A 14,855-nucleotide genomic window follows, 5' to 3' on the forward strand; every position below is an offset into this window, starting at 1 on the left:
ATCCTCCGGATCGATCAATTCAATGCAGATGGTGCAAGTGTTTAATTGAGAATATAGTATGATGAATAGTATCTGTACTGTGGTTTAAGTCAACGTAGAGATTCTCAGATAGGCCTAAAGGTAGGCCTACGGTGGTCCATAATAGTCTTAAAGGTAGACCTACGGTACCTGGTCAGAAATTTGAGATTGACTTTAATATGACGATGTTCAAATTTATAGAGACGGAAGAATTTAAGATCAGTATGGCATAGACTAGAAAATTAATAGAGTTTCGGATTACAGGAAGAAGTAACCTGATGTAGTAATAACCTGACCTTGGGTTGGATTAGAGATTAGATAACTGTATGGATTAATTTCCAGATTCTAGATGCTTATTATTAAAACGATTAGCACTGATTAGTTTTTGGGAACACAAGTGTTTGCGCACAATTAAGCGTGAACTGACTGGAGAGCGTGATCTGCGTGAGTTTGCAGTTTTCAGCTACGGAGGCAATTAATTTAGGCCTATACAGGCCTATACAGTGTACAGTTCATTTTTGCTGCTGTTCTGTATTTCTTTCGTGCTTATTTCTACCGGCATGTTAATATTTTAAAAGTTTTTAGACTCCAGAGACGATTCTATTGAGCATAGTTTAATCAGGAATATCAGATGAAATTTCAGATTCAAGATTTATAGGCATTTTGTGTTTATGTTTATCTCGCAACAATAATGTTATGGTAGGCCTGTGCATGACATGGTGATGGTGACAGTTTAATTCATTATGATAATGTTGCAGTAGATATTGTTCTGCTAATAAATATAGCTTGATGAGATTATGGACAATAGGTAGGCCTAATCAAAGCATGCATGGTATCGGTGCAAAATATGGTGGACAGTTCAATATGGATCAGTGCATCAGTGCCTATAATGGCGATACATATATGAATCGTGCTGGCTTATTGACCAGTGCAGTGCTGACGAGGTGCATTGCCAGGGTGCATGCAATTTTAACTGCGTAACTACTGTATGCCGGTAGTTGTAGGTAGGCCTTATGTATGTCATATAGGCCTAATCTGAGCACGTAATTTGGCTAATATATGTCTAGCTAAATATTCTTAAACATGACGCATGATGTGCAGTTCTCAAGCAGCCATGCTCTAGCTGATTCTAGATTTCATGGGCAGTTTGTTCAAGTCGCAACGCTGCTTAGATGTTAGGCCTAGACCCATGTACCGTACTGATTTACGGCATAGAAATAGTTCTGAAGCGGAAAATATACTAAATAGCTGGATAGCTAGTATAATTCTGAAGTGGATAGTAGCTGTATAGCTATTTGTAGTTCTGAAGTGGAATGTAACTAGACCGATAGGGTCGAGCTGTAAGGAATATAGGCGTATAGACTGCATGGGCTGATTTGAACCCGCATTGTAGCTGCATAGCAAGATTGGCTGAGAAATGCTGAATAAGTAACACGTATGCGACACGCGGTGTTTAGCTGCATAGCTATAGAATGCATGAATATGCATACAAGCCTCATGAGCATTCAGAAGCCGAAATGGTTTTTAGATAGCAATGTTGTATCTACACTGAATGGGCCATGTTTACCGTTGCGTAGACAATGGTGGTATAACCATGACAAGATATTGGATTCATACTAGTCAACCTGAGCTAGCTAGACCGCATGGTCATAAACGAGTTCGGAGTGGATTATAGCTGTTGGGCGAATGAGTATAGGCATAGGCCTACATATAACATCAGTAGGTTACCATGTTTACATATGTCACACTCAGGGGTAGTTCTGAAGGCGAAAACAAGATGATATCGATATGCAATAAACCATTATATCGGTTGTATTGATAAATATGACTTAGGGCCCCGGTATAGGGCCTATATTTTGCACGTGTGTAGCCTATGAGAGATTACCTATCAGGTGGTATAGGAAGAAATCCGTGTGATAAGTGCAAATTATTTGTGCTGACGATTCTTTCGAACAGGTATTTATCATATAAGGGAGATTATAGATTAGATCACGGAAGCCTAATACGATGAGAAAGAATGATACTGTATGGACTGAATACCGAATTAATATTTCGGACGTTGATGAAGAGACAGAGAAGACATCTGGCATCCAATAGAAATGATTAATCATGTATTAGTTTTGCATAAGTTGAATAAATTATTGTGGCCTATATGTTTGAACAGAGAATAGGGAGAACAGGGAATATAGAGAGCAGTGAGTAGGGCCTATATTTTATCAATGTATGTTCGACACGACGTTATGGACGTTGCATATTTCAGTGCATTGATGTTCCAAATTATTTTCGAATAGGCTCGTAGGCCTACACACAGGCCTAGGTAGGCCTATATATTTCCGAAGTTTACGATTTCAGTTGTAGCCAATTAGGCCCTATACATAATTGTGACCGGGGGATTGATATTGTCGATCTAGAATATGTTTTTCAAATATTTTACTAGTCTTACGTAGTATTATTGTAGGCCTATTAAGTAAGAGGCCTAGGATAGTTTGTTATTTATTCGTAGTATTTGCTTAGATTTAAAGCAGTTGAAAGATTGGTTGGGATATTTGTTATCTTAAGCATGCCAATAGGCCTACTAGTAATTCGAGCTGATACAACCGAGAGATGATGGGCTAGATAGGCCCATAGAACAAGCCTATACGACCTACATGTCAATGATTGTACTATATGATAAAGACGGCTGGTATATTCACAGTATAGGTATTGCCGGCCATTTATTGAATTTCTCATGAAACTGATATGGACAAATCTCGATTGATATAGATAAATCGGGTCTGATATGGAGAAGTTGGGACTGAGAAGATAGAAAGTTGAGCCAAGTAGTATTAATTTTGTAGATCTATATGCCTTTCATTCAGTCATGCCCGTTCTTTAGATCTGATTATGGGGATCGTGTCTGGCACTCAAAGCTTGGTGCTCCCCAAAATAGCCTATGTGTATTTATGATGTTTGTTTTTCAGGTAGGCCTATGCAAAAAGGTAGATGATGGCGGGATTGAAAATGCTTTATTCGCGGTTGAGCTTGCGAATTAGCTAATAAATATATTTTCAATAGTAGCTAAAGCTAGCGTATTTGCATAATAATGTGCAGGATATGCTCTGGTGAGCAAGCAGTGTATTGGGCGAATACATCCATGAGATGATACGATCACTGACTAAGTTTGATAGCCAAAGACACGGGCGTGCAACTTTGCAACCAATTTGAAAATAATCAGACGATTATTTGTAGAGATCCGATAAATGAGGCAAGTAATACTTCTTGTTGAGTAGAACCAATTGAGGGAAGGTTGTATGAATAGGTAACGAGTAGACAATGTATCGGTATTTTTATTAATATGTTCGTAATTACAATGCGCGCTTTTCTGATATTAAGCCATGATCGCTGGTTTTTTAACGCGGATCGGAGGAAGCGGTTTCAGTCCGTTCCAGTAGCGCGAATCGCTTTTGGAGATCGATATTCGTAGATTCTACTTGCATAGCTATGACTTCATCTTAGATTGCGGATGATCGGGCAGCGTTAAATGAAGAGAAGAGGAGAATAAAGTTGTGCACGGTTGTTTGATGGGATCATTTATTCGTTTTTCAAACAAAACATCATGTATAACCAATTTTAGGCTTAAACAGCTAAAAGTGATATCGTGCTAATGTATACAGATGTTTTTGAGTCATTCTCAACTTTAATTTCCCCTCTTTTACAAAATTATTCACTTTTATAGTATTTTTTAAAGCTTTTTCGGATATAAAATGTATGTATTAATGCCAAAATTGGTGGCGCTATTTAGTTATTGGAAATTACCCTTTCAAGCTTTTAATACAAATAATTCCTTTTATTGTTTGATAAAATGTGTATATAAAATTTCCTTGTTGCTTGTTTCACCTATTCCAGCTGTTTTAATGGCGGTATTAATCACCTAACCCTTGCAAATAAAGAGATATGATTTAGGATAAATAGCGCCATCTATAGTTTGCATTTACTTAATAATGAAGCCAATTTCATATACATCAAACAGCTGTGTGTGGAAAAGGATAAGCATAAATCATGATATGGTATGGTAAGGCTGGCAGTCGGCCATGCGGTAAGTGCAGAACTTTCCTGTATCCATACCCTGATCCGTACAACGTCGGCTCGTGTCTGGCACTCAAAGCTTGGTGCTCCCCAAAATATGTGTATTTATGTTGTTTGTTTTTCAGGTAGGCCTATGCAAAAAGGTAGATGATGGCGGGATTGAAAATGCTTTATTCGCGGTTGAGCTTGCGAATTAGCTAATAACTCCCGATGCTATACTGTACCCCTTCACTCTTGTTGTTCTTAAGCTGCTGTGAACCACTGATTGCCCCCATGTGGTTTTCTTTTATCATGTTTATAGTGCCTAGGTGCCTAAATCAGTTTTACATGTAGCATAATATGTCATAATTGGAACCAACAAGCAATAGCTGCATCTTTTAGCTTGAATTTAAGGATTTTTCCTAACATCACCGTGAGCTATATATCATAGTTTTCAAGCGTCATAATTTCAGTTTTGATTGCACCATTTTTCATTTCCGACTACCAATTTTGTCAAAATCAACCCGGGAATGGAAATATTGATTATTTCTGTTGGTTATATTACAAATGAAGTACTGGTTGGACATTTTGGCAGTCGCAAATGCTTTACAGATCATAGTAAATATATTTGTTAGAAAATGAATTCCGAAAAAAATTTAACACCGGGATTTTTTTTAAATGTATATCCAAGGACTATGTTTTTAACTTTTTTTACTGAAGAAAAACACATTGCTTATTATTTGACCGAGAAAATTAATTTCATAGCAAAAAGGTGTATCTCTGTATTGTGCTGATTTTCGACTTTTAGCGCGGCTATGCATAACAATAGAAACTGTTGACTAGAGTTCTGAGTGTAAAGCTGTCAAGAATTTCCATATGACATGGTTTAGCATAACGATCCAAGCTAAAATTGTGTCATCCTTTGTTAAAAGGTAACTGTAAATATTTATTATAAAAAAAATAGAGCCTTATTTTTAATTTTGTGTGTTGTTTTACTTGACCTAAAAGGTTTTTGTTTTTCTAGTTTTGCAAATGTGACGAAATGCACCACAATTTCAAATCCAGCTATTTGTTTTGTTTACGTGACATGTCGTGGGCCTCGGTAATGCAAAATTGCAGATTACATTGTGCCGCAAACTTAAAGCTATGTCTTTGACTAAAATATTATGATAATCCTGACAACTCCGTGCCAGTATACAATTCCTAGGAGGTGGGGTTGAATTACGAATTCAATCTATTTTTTTTTACATCTGGTCGATGGTATAAATACACACGCTAAAATAGTGTTTATTTGGCTCTTTAGACATGTTTTGGCCTAAGCAAGCTTATTGGAAAAAATAACAGGATATATAATTATTATATAGATGTAAACTCAACCCAGAAAGTATCGAAACGATTATAGATGGTCAGATATATCGGGAACTGAAATATATATAAATACCTATTTAATGTATATACAGGGTGTAACAATAAAATTTATACAATTGTATTTTGACTTCTCAGGAAAAAACTAAAAAAGTTATGTCATAAATGTTATATGCAATACAATTAGTAATATCTTGGCTAAAAGAAGACGTTTAGTTGAGTTCAAAAGTTATGTCTGATTAATTAAATCGTCCAGAAAACGTCTTGGGCCACTTTTGCCATGTTTGCGCATAGATATGCTTATCGTATCGAAGAACTGACACAAAAGAATAATAAAGTGGTGTTTCTTCAAATAATTAACATGAACTTAATAATAATATATTTCTTTAAAATCTATAAATGAAGTCATGAAATTTCTTTCAAATTATTTTATAAATAAAGTAATTTTTCATATCCTTGAGATATCATTGGTAAAACTGAGAACAGTTTTTGCACCCATAAGTACAAAACAATAAAATTTTGAAATTAATTTCAGCTGGGCTTCTAGCTGTTCTGGGGCGACCACTATTAACAGCATTTCTGTTAACAAATTCTACATACTTCTCATAATTGTATGCCTTGATGGAAGACGTGAGTTTGGAAAATGAGCTATAAACAATAGAAGTTATCCACTTCACTCATGTGTGACTTCTAACAAAAGGCGCTGGTTCCCGTAGTATTCCTCATTTAAACCAATTCAGTGCACGACCTCGGGGTTACCTGCATGATTTTGGCGGGTTAGTTTGAAACAGTCATGAGTCATGGTTGCACATGCAGGTACTTCTTTTGAAAGACCTAAACAAGGTATAGCAGTCGTTGATAGGATATGCAGCTTATAGAACACGGATACCCTCTATTGTATGGTTTCTGCTTGACTCCATGTGCTACCGAATGTCATAACCATAAAAATATGCCTTTCCAACGTGAATAGAGGTTATCCACTTCACTCATGTGTGACTTCTAACAAAAGGCGCCGATTCCCGTAGTATTCCTTATTCAAAACAAATCAATTCATGACCTCGGAGTTACCTGCATGACTCTTGGCGGGCTATTTTGAAACAGTTATGGTTGCACATGCATGTACTTCTTTTGAAAGTTGTAAACAAGGTATAGCAGTCGTTGATAGGATATGCAGCTTATAGAACACGGATAACCTCTATTGGGGTTGAAGTTGTTGAGCTGCAGCAACGATTTCTAGTAAATGAGGTTGTTATGTCAGTGCTTAGTTGTGACTTTCAAAAAACTCAAGGAGATATTCTATTATGTAATCATTTCTACCACTTCGAATACCCCATTGTTTAAAACTACCTATCATAAGAACACCGTCCAACTGGTCCATGGTTCAACTCTCTTCAGTCACACTTAGACAAAAGTGGCCCAAGCGGTTTTAAGACTAGGTTACATAATTGGCCATATCTTCACTTATACCATCGATTTTATTAGAACAAAGCTTATCTGGTGGCTAAAGAAATTATCTTGATAGCAATATAAATATCAAACCAAAAAATGTGACCCGTTACAGCGAAAGGTACTTTATGTCAGCTGCTACATGTGTCTCTTTTTCCATATTGTTGGCATAAAATATCAAACAATAATGACAATCTGAAGTGGCGGTCATTTCAAATCATCTCCAAGTCAACGAGGTTCAAGAATGTCCTCTCATTGTTAGTGGTTGGCTACATACCTATACAAATACAAATACAATGCTTTTGTAACCCACCACTCATGCCACTTGAACAGGGATTAGCATAGTAAATAAAGACTAGAGCTGTATAACAAACAGTTCTATAGACAGGTACAAGCTTATTATCCTCTACAACAATGGGATTAATGATTGGTTTAGAAAGCATTTGGCACTAGCAAAATGAGGCATATGTAGCTCCCGACTTAAGGTACCTTTTGCTGTAACGGGTCACAAATAAGCTCAAATAAGCGGCATACTTGTTTCATTCTATTTTCAAAATTGTACACATTTTATTGTTACACCCTGTAAAGCGCAGCTTTCTCCTACGCATTTTGATACCTCTTTTGTTGCTCTACGATATCATTTGGTCGAGTTATGGGCGCTTGAATGGCTTCAAGTCGGATTTTGAAAGTTGCACTTAGCTCCTATTCAAGCAAAATACGTTGTACTGTGACCAATAAATGATAGACAGTGATCATGGTGATGGTGGCCAAGTATTGAGATGTCAGCAGAAAGAGTTCATGAGATAAGTCAAAGATAAGTAAAGGGTAGCAAGTATTGAAGTTGGAAGTCGAAGGAGTAAAGTAAAGTAAAGTAAAGTAAAAGTAAAAGTAAAAGTAAAAGTAAAAGTTAAAGTTATTAAAGTTAAAGTTAAAGTTATAGTTATTAAAGTTAAAGTTATTAAAGTTAAAGTTAAAGTTAAAGTTAAAGTTAAAGTTAAAGTTAAAGTTATTAAAGTTAAAGTTATTAAAGTTAAAGTTATTAAAGTTAAAGTTATTAAAGTTAAAGTTATTAAAGTTAAAGTTATTAAAGTTAAAGTTATTAAAGTTAAAGTTATTAAAGTTAAAGTTATTAAAGTTAAAGTTATTAAAGTTAAAGTTATTAAAGTTAAAGTTATTAAAGTTAAAGTTATTAAAGTTAAAGTTATTAAAGTTAAAGTTATTAAAGTTAAAGTTATTAAAGTTAAAGTTATTAAAGTTAAAGTTATTAAAGTTAAAGTTATTAAAGTTAAAGTTATTAAAGTTAAAGTTATTAAAGTTAAAGTTATTAAAGTTAAAGTTATTAAAGTTAAAGTTATTAAAGTTAAAGTTATTAAAGTTAAAGTTATTAAAGTTAAAGTTATTAAAGTTAAAGTTATTAAAGTTAAAGTTATTAAAGTTAAAGTTATTAAAGTTAAAGTTATTAAAGTTAAAGTTATTAAAGTTAAAGTTATTAAAGTTAAAGTTGTTAAAGTTAAAGTTGTTAAAGTTAAAGTTGTTAAAGTTAAAGTTATTAAAGTTAAAGTTATTAAAGTTAAAGTTATTAAAGTTAAAGTTATTAAAGTTAAAGTTATTAAAGTTAAAGTTATTAAAGTTAAAGTTATTAAAGTTAAAGTTATTAAAGTTAAAGTTATTAAAGTTAAAGTTATTAAAGTTAAAGTTATCAAAGTTAAAGTTATTAAAGTTAAAGTTAAAGTTAAGTTCATGGTTATGGTTCATGGATGAACCTATGTACTTTTTTACATATATATGTTGTATTCTGGCACCAAGGAATTTTTTAACTGTATTTGGAAATTAGTTTCTGACTGTTTTCAGCTAGTAAATGGACTCCGTATTTTCTTCATCGTGTCTACAGTGATACCGTAAGCCGCATCCATGTTGAATTCGTTTACCTGCATACATACTATAGTACTTGTTTAATAGCTGCCTTTTTATCGTTTTTCGTCATGTGTCGTATCAGCATAGAACGCGATTCACTTCTGAACATTCGCAAAGGTGTGATAAACTCTCATCCAAAACTTGATCGTTCAATTTGGAGTACCCTTTGCGATTTGAAAATCGCTAAGAAAACCACCCGTGGATGTCGCGGTGGGAAAAACAAGCAGCGTAAAATCAATGTGCTTGTGACTAATCGTCCGTTAACTGTAAACTCTGATGCTGCAGTCAAGTCTAATGAAAAGCTGCCAAAGCCTAATTTGGTGAAAACTAAATATGCGTCTAAGAATAACAGTTCCCAATGTAAAGTTGGCACTTGGAATGCACAATCCATCAGCAAGAAAACCGCCGTGATTACCGATTTTGTCATTGATAATAATCTTGATATACTAATGATCACGGAAACATGGCTTACAGGTGACGAACGCGATAGTTTTAAAATTGCCGACCTTAAGAACACTTTACCTGACTATGAGTTTATCCACACGCCACGGATTGGGAAAAGAGGTGGTGGGGTATCTGTTCTGCTACGCAAGGGATTTAAAGCCATCCAACATGCTTCACCATCGTTTGCTTCCTTTGAACAGTTGGACCTCGCAATTTCATGTGGATCGTCTTCAGTCAGGATCGTTACTATTTATCGGCCACCCAAGTCATGCAACAAAGAAACAACTGCAACTTTTATTTCGGAGTTCTCAACACTTCTTGAGATTACATTGGCTGATGCACAACCGGTTGTTTTTCTTGGGGATTTTAACTTCCACATGGAGGACATGTCTGATCGTGATGCTTCAATTTTCCGCGATCTCCTTGAATCTTCTGATCTTCAACAGCACGTTGATCAACCAACGCATCGTAAAGGTCATACCTTAGATTTAGTTGTTTCATCAAAGTCAGACAATCTCGTTTCTAGTGTCAGAGTTCATAACCACCTTCCTTCTGATCACTACGCAGTCACGTGCATTGCTGATGTTTCTCGTCCTGCAATCTCTAAACACTGTTTCAAAGTGCGTGATTTTAAGAACATTGACTTTGAGCAAATGAGACAAGACATCTGTGCCTCTGCGCTTTGTACATCGCCGGAATCGAGTGTCAGTGCTTTAGCGCTTCAGTATGATACCACTCTTCGTGAGATCCTTGATAAACACGCGCCAGAGGTGACAAGATGCGTTACCAATCGCCCAAATGCGCCCTGGTTCAACGACGAGCTGCGTGAGGCCAAACGTAAACGTCGCCAATGTGAGAGAGCATGGATCAAATCTGGTCTTGAGGTGCACAGACAGATTTACCGCGATGAATGTAACACTTACTATCGTCTCCTGCTGGCTGCCAAACGTAATTATCACAGAGAGCAGATCAGTGGACGTAACCAGCAGCAGCTTTTTAAAGTCGTTGACACCATCACTAATGGCAAATCAGAGCCAACTCTTCCTGAACATGATAATGGCAAAGATCTCGCTGACAAATTTGCTGACTATTTCACGTCGAAAGTCACAAACATCGAGAATCAGCTTAACCAATCGCCAAACAACCCTGTCTATGCTCAAGTGTCTGAGTCATGTCATACACAGTACGTGACATTCCAGCCTGTCACAGAGGAAGAAGTTCGTAAAGTGATATCCGAATCTCCGACTAAGACTTGCAATTTGGATCCCATCCCTACGTGGCTTTTAAAGCAAGAATTACTCGAGGTGTTGCTCCCCGCTATTACAAGACTCGTGAACGCTTCGCTCGCTCAGGGTCAGTTTCCTGCTTCATTTAAGAAAGCATGTGTGATTCCACTCATCAAGAAACCCAATGCAGACCGTAACAATCTCAAAAACTATCGTCCTATATCGAACTTGAGCTTTATCTCAAAGGTCACTGGCTGAGAGAGTTGTCGCGTCTGCACTTCAAAATTACCTGGAAACTAATGGACTGTATGCAAGTAGGCAATCGGCCTACCGTAGGTGTCATAGTACCGAAACTGCCCTTGTAAGAGTTCACAATGATCTCCTGAGAGCTCTTGATGAAGGGAAAGAAGGTATTCTTGTCCTGCTTGACTTTTCGAGCGCCTTTGATGTCATCAACCATCAGAAATTTCTTAATCGGCTCACCCGAAGGTATGGTATCGGCGGAAGAGTGCACGACTGGTTTGCATCGTATATATCTGGGCGAACGCAAGAAGTTATAATCGGCAATCAAGTCTCGGAACTGCAACAGTTACATCAAGGTGTTCCTCAAGGCTCGGTAGTTGGCCCACTCTGCTTTGCTATGTACGCCGGGCCTTTGCAGGACATTATCAACATGCACGGACTTGAATGTATGAAATACGCTGATGATACCCAGATATACATTGTGTCCAAAACGTCTGAAAGATCAACAAAGCTTTCACAGCTGGAACAGTGCATAAGAGACATCAAAGCGTGGACAGTTGAAAATAGACTCCTGTTGAATGATGAAAAAACCGAAGTTATGCACATCTCGTCAAGATTTCGGCAATCGTCTACTCTCTCGCAAGTCACAATCGCTTCTGCTTCTGTAAACACCGTCTCAAACGCCAGGAACCTTGGAGTTTTTATGGATGACTCTCTTCAAATGACAAAGCACGTTAACAACATTTGCCGTGTTGCGTCCATGTCGATACGGAAAATCGGTCAAATACGCGATTATCTCGACCAATGTGCTGCAGAAAGACTTGTCCACGCATTTATCACTTCGCGTCTGGACAACTGTAACAGTTTGTTATTCGGCCTTCCAGATTCGCAGATCTGTAAGCTGCAGCGGATTCAGAACATGGCCGCCAGACTTGTTACCAGGAAGAGAAAGTACGATCACATCACCCCAATCCTAGACTCATTGCACTGGCTTCCTGTAAAGAAGCGTGTCATTTACAAATGCCTTTTACTTACATATAAGGCACTTCACGGTCTTGCACCATTTTACATAAGTGAACTTATTCAACCGCATATTCCAAGCCGCAGTGGTCTTCGATCTGCAGATCAAAACCTTCTCTGTGTCCCGCGATATGCCACCATTTCTTACGGACTTCGGTCTTTTGCTGTCGCGGCCCCGAGATTGTGGAATCAATTGCCCTTGAACATTAAGAATGCTGCCACCATCTCGCAGTTCAAGGGCTTACTCAAGACTCATCTGTTTCGGTTAACCATCACGGACTGGCTCGTTTAATTCATTGTTTACTGGACTCATGTTATTCTCTGATTTGTCTATTTTGATTTACAATTTTGATTGTGTAATTTACTTATCATGCTTATGTACTTATGCTTGCCTTTGTGGTAGGCCTATGTCTTTTAAATGGTTGCCAATATGATCTGTCTTTTACTTTTGTATATATATTTGATATGCTTGCCAATATTGTTTTCATTGTTGTAGCTTAAGATAGTACTTTTAAGATGTTTTATATTTGTAGTTTAGTATATCATTGTAAGGCGCCTTGAGGTCAGTTCTGGCATAAGGCGCCCCATAAATGCGTTTTTATTATTATTATTATTATTATGTAAACATCGGTGTCCTTTGTCTTGATTTGTGTGTGTGTACACGACGAACGCATTTGGCTTGAATAGGAGCTAAGTGCAACTTTTAAAATCTGACTTGAAGCCACTCAAGCGCCCATAACTCGACCAAATGATATCGTAGAGCAACAAAAGAGGTATCAAAATGCGCAGGAGAAAGCTGCGCTTTATATAAATTAAATAAGTTTTTGCTATATATTTCATTTCCCGATATATCTGACCATCTATAATCGTTTCGATACTTTCTGGGTTGAGTTTATATTAAATCCCTCGTTTCAAATTTTAAGCGATTGGCTTTTACGTTGCGTTGGGAAAAGCGCTACTACCTCATTGGTCAAATACAACGGCTTTTCGTTCAGTGATAAAGTAATAAACTTTAGTGTAGAGAAGACCATAAGTATAGAATATCTTTATTCAGACTATTGTCATGATTGAGCGTGTTTATAGCGCGCCAGATTATCTGTCAATTATCGTATAGCGTATTAGTACTGCGAAATCAATTGTTATTGCAGTATAATCTTTCCATATACAGCCACAATAAACACGCTCCTTGTGCTAAGCAAATATCGGTCACATACCCGGTTCTGTTTAAAATGAAAATATGGATCGGATATCAATAACACGTGGACAGTAATAGAACTGTGGCACGGGTGCTGGAAATATAAGCGTCATAAAAATCGAATCGATTTCACTTGAGTCACCCCTTTTGTAATGTCGAATGCAAATATTTCGATGGTCTATATTTTTTTCACAGCAAAAATAGCAAAGGCTGATTGGATTTTCTAAACCACGTTTTAAATGTAGATTGACATGCTCGATTCCTCTGCTGGTGAATATTGCACTGCGAAATTTAAGCACTTCTTTTGTATACTTAGATCAGGTAACTTCAAACCAAGCGATTATCTTCTTCACACGATTATATAAAAACTTAAATGAAAACCGAATCTCCTTGCTACAAATTTTAAGTTTCTAACAAAGGGCAGGAACAAAAATTTCGTCCAAGCGCAGGGTCAAATGCGCCCGAGCCAATAGCTGACACAGTGACGAGCAGAATCGTTTTATTCAGCTAGGTCCTCATGTGTGCAGTGTTGCCCCATCTGTGGACAGACCATCAGGTGTTCCATAGTTCCACACTCACAGGTAGTGTTTTGTCCTTCTGGCAGGTAGCCCCATTTCTGCAAAGCGACCTTGCAGCTTCCGACCACCGCCACGCAGGCCACGTGGAATCAGCTCCAGTTGGTAGCTGCTCACTGGGTTGCAGTCCCATAGCTGGTGAATTGGGAGATCTCTCTTTCCACAGGGTGAGTCTTTCCGCTTCCTTGGAGACTGTCCCAAGAGGATGAACTTTGCTTAGGAAGCTTCCTCTGGATCTAAGGCGTTTGGGTACAGCAGTCTGGTTGAACATGGCGTGCTTCATAACAGTGGTCTGACGCTCACGCTCTTGCATGCTGGTCACTTGTCGACGTACATCTAGAGGGGCTATAGCAGCTAATGTGTAGAGACACTCCGTTGGTATTGATCGGAGGCATCCAGTGATAAGTCGACAGCATGAGTTGAGTGCTGGGTCTACCTTCTTGGCCTGAGTTGATCTTCCCCATACTGGGCAGGCATATTCAGCACTAGAGTAGCATAAGGCCAAGGCTGTTGATCTGAGAGTGTCTGGTCGAGCTCCCCATCTGGATCCAGTGAGCTGTTCAAAATGTTGTTTCGTGAACAAACTTTGCTCTTTGTCTTCTCAATATGGGTCTTGTATGAGAGTGTGCGGTCGAGAGTGACTCCCAGATATACGGGTGTTTCACAGTGCTCTAGTGTGATGTGGTTCCAGACCAGGTCACCTTCAGTTGACGTTTAGCTCCACGGTTGCGGAGGTGGAAAGCACACACCTGTGTCTTGAATGGGTTGGCACAGAGGTAGTTTTCCTCATAGTATGGCGTGAGCTCATCCAGGGCTTTGGAGAGTCTCTGTTCCACAACAGTGAAGTCAGTGTGTTGTGCACTGATGCCAAGGTCATCTATGAAGCGTTGGGTGTCTACACTTCTCGGTTGATCATTGGTGTATATATTGAACAGGAGAGGTGGGAGAACACTGCCTTGGGGTAGTCCGTTCCTGAGTCTTCGCCACCGGCTCTTCTTGCCTCCAAGCTGAACAAAAAACATCCTGTTGTCAAGCATGCATCCGATGAGGTCCGTCAGGTGTAGCTCCAGGATTTTGCTGAGGAGGCATCTATGATTGACGGTATCATAACCCCCGGTTACCAATCCTTCCTCAAATCCATCCTCGATGTGCTGGGTAAGCTTGAGAACTTGGCTTGTTGTTGACTTGACAGGACGGAAACCTGCTTGTTCTGGAATGAGTTGCTTATCTTACACGGGTGCCAGTCGGTTGAGCAGGAGGCGTTCGAATAGCTTGTAGGTATGGCTGAGAAGCGATATTGGTTGATAACTCTTTGGGATGGATAGATCTTTCCCTGGATTCAGCAGACCGATGATATGAGACTTC

At 38.1% G+C, this 14,855-nt stretch overlaps 2 protein-coding genes across 2 annotated transcripts; one reads left to right on the forward strand and one right to left on the reverse strand.

The window, feature by feature from the left end:
- The first annotated feature begins 8,855 nt into the window (after nucleotides 1-8,855).
- LOC140154669 (uncharacterized) lies at nucleotides 8,856-10,715 on the forward strand. Its single transcript, XM_072177235.1, has one exon. The coding sequence runs from the start codon at nucleotides 8,856-8,858 to the stop codon at nucleotides 10,713-10,715; it is 1,860 nt and encodes a 619-aa protein (XP_072033336.1).
- Nucleotides 10,716-14,161: 3,446 nt separating this feature from the next.
- On the reverse strand, nucleotides 14,162-14,512 carry LOC140154670 (uncharacterized). The gene has a single exon (XM_072177236.1). The coding sequence runs from the start codon at nucleotides 14,510-14,512 to the stop codon at nucleotides 14,162-14,164; it is 351 nt and encodes a 116-aa protein (XP_072033337.1).
- Nucleotides 14,513-14,855: the final 343 nt, after the last annotated feature.

The sequence above is a fragment of the Amphiura filiformis genome, chromosome 6 (assembly GCF_039555335.1).
Source record: "Amphiura filiformis chromosome 6, Afil_fr2py, whole genome shotgun sequence".
NCBI classification, from domain to species: Eukaryota; Metazoa; Echinodermata; class Ophiuroidea; order Amphilepidida; family Amphiuridae; genus Amphiura; species Amphiura filiformis.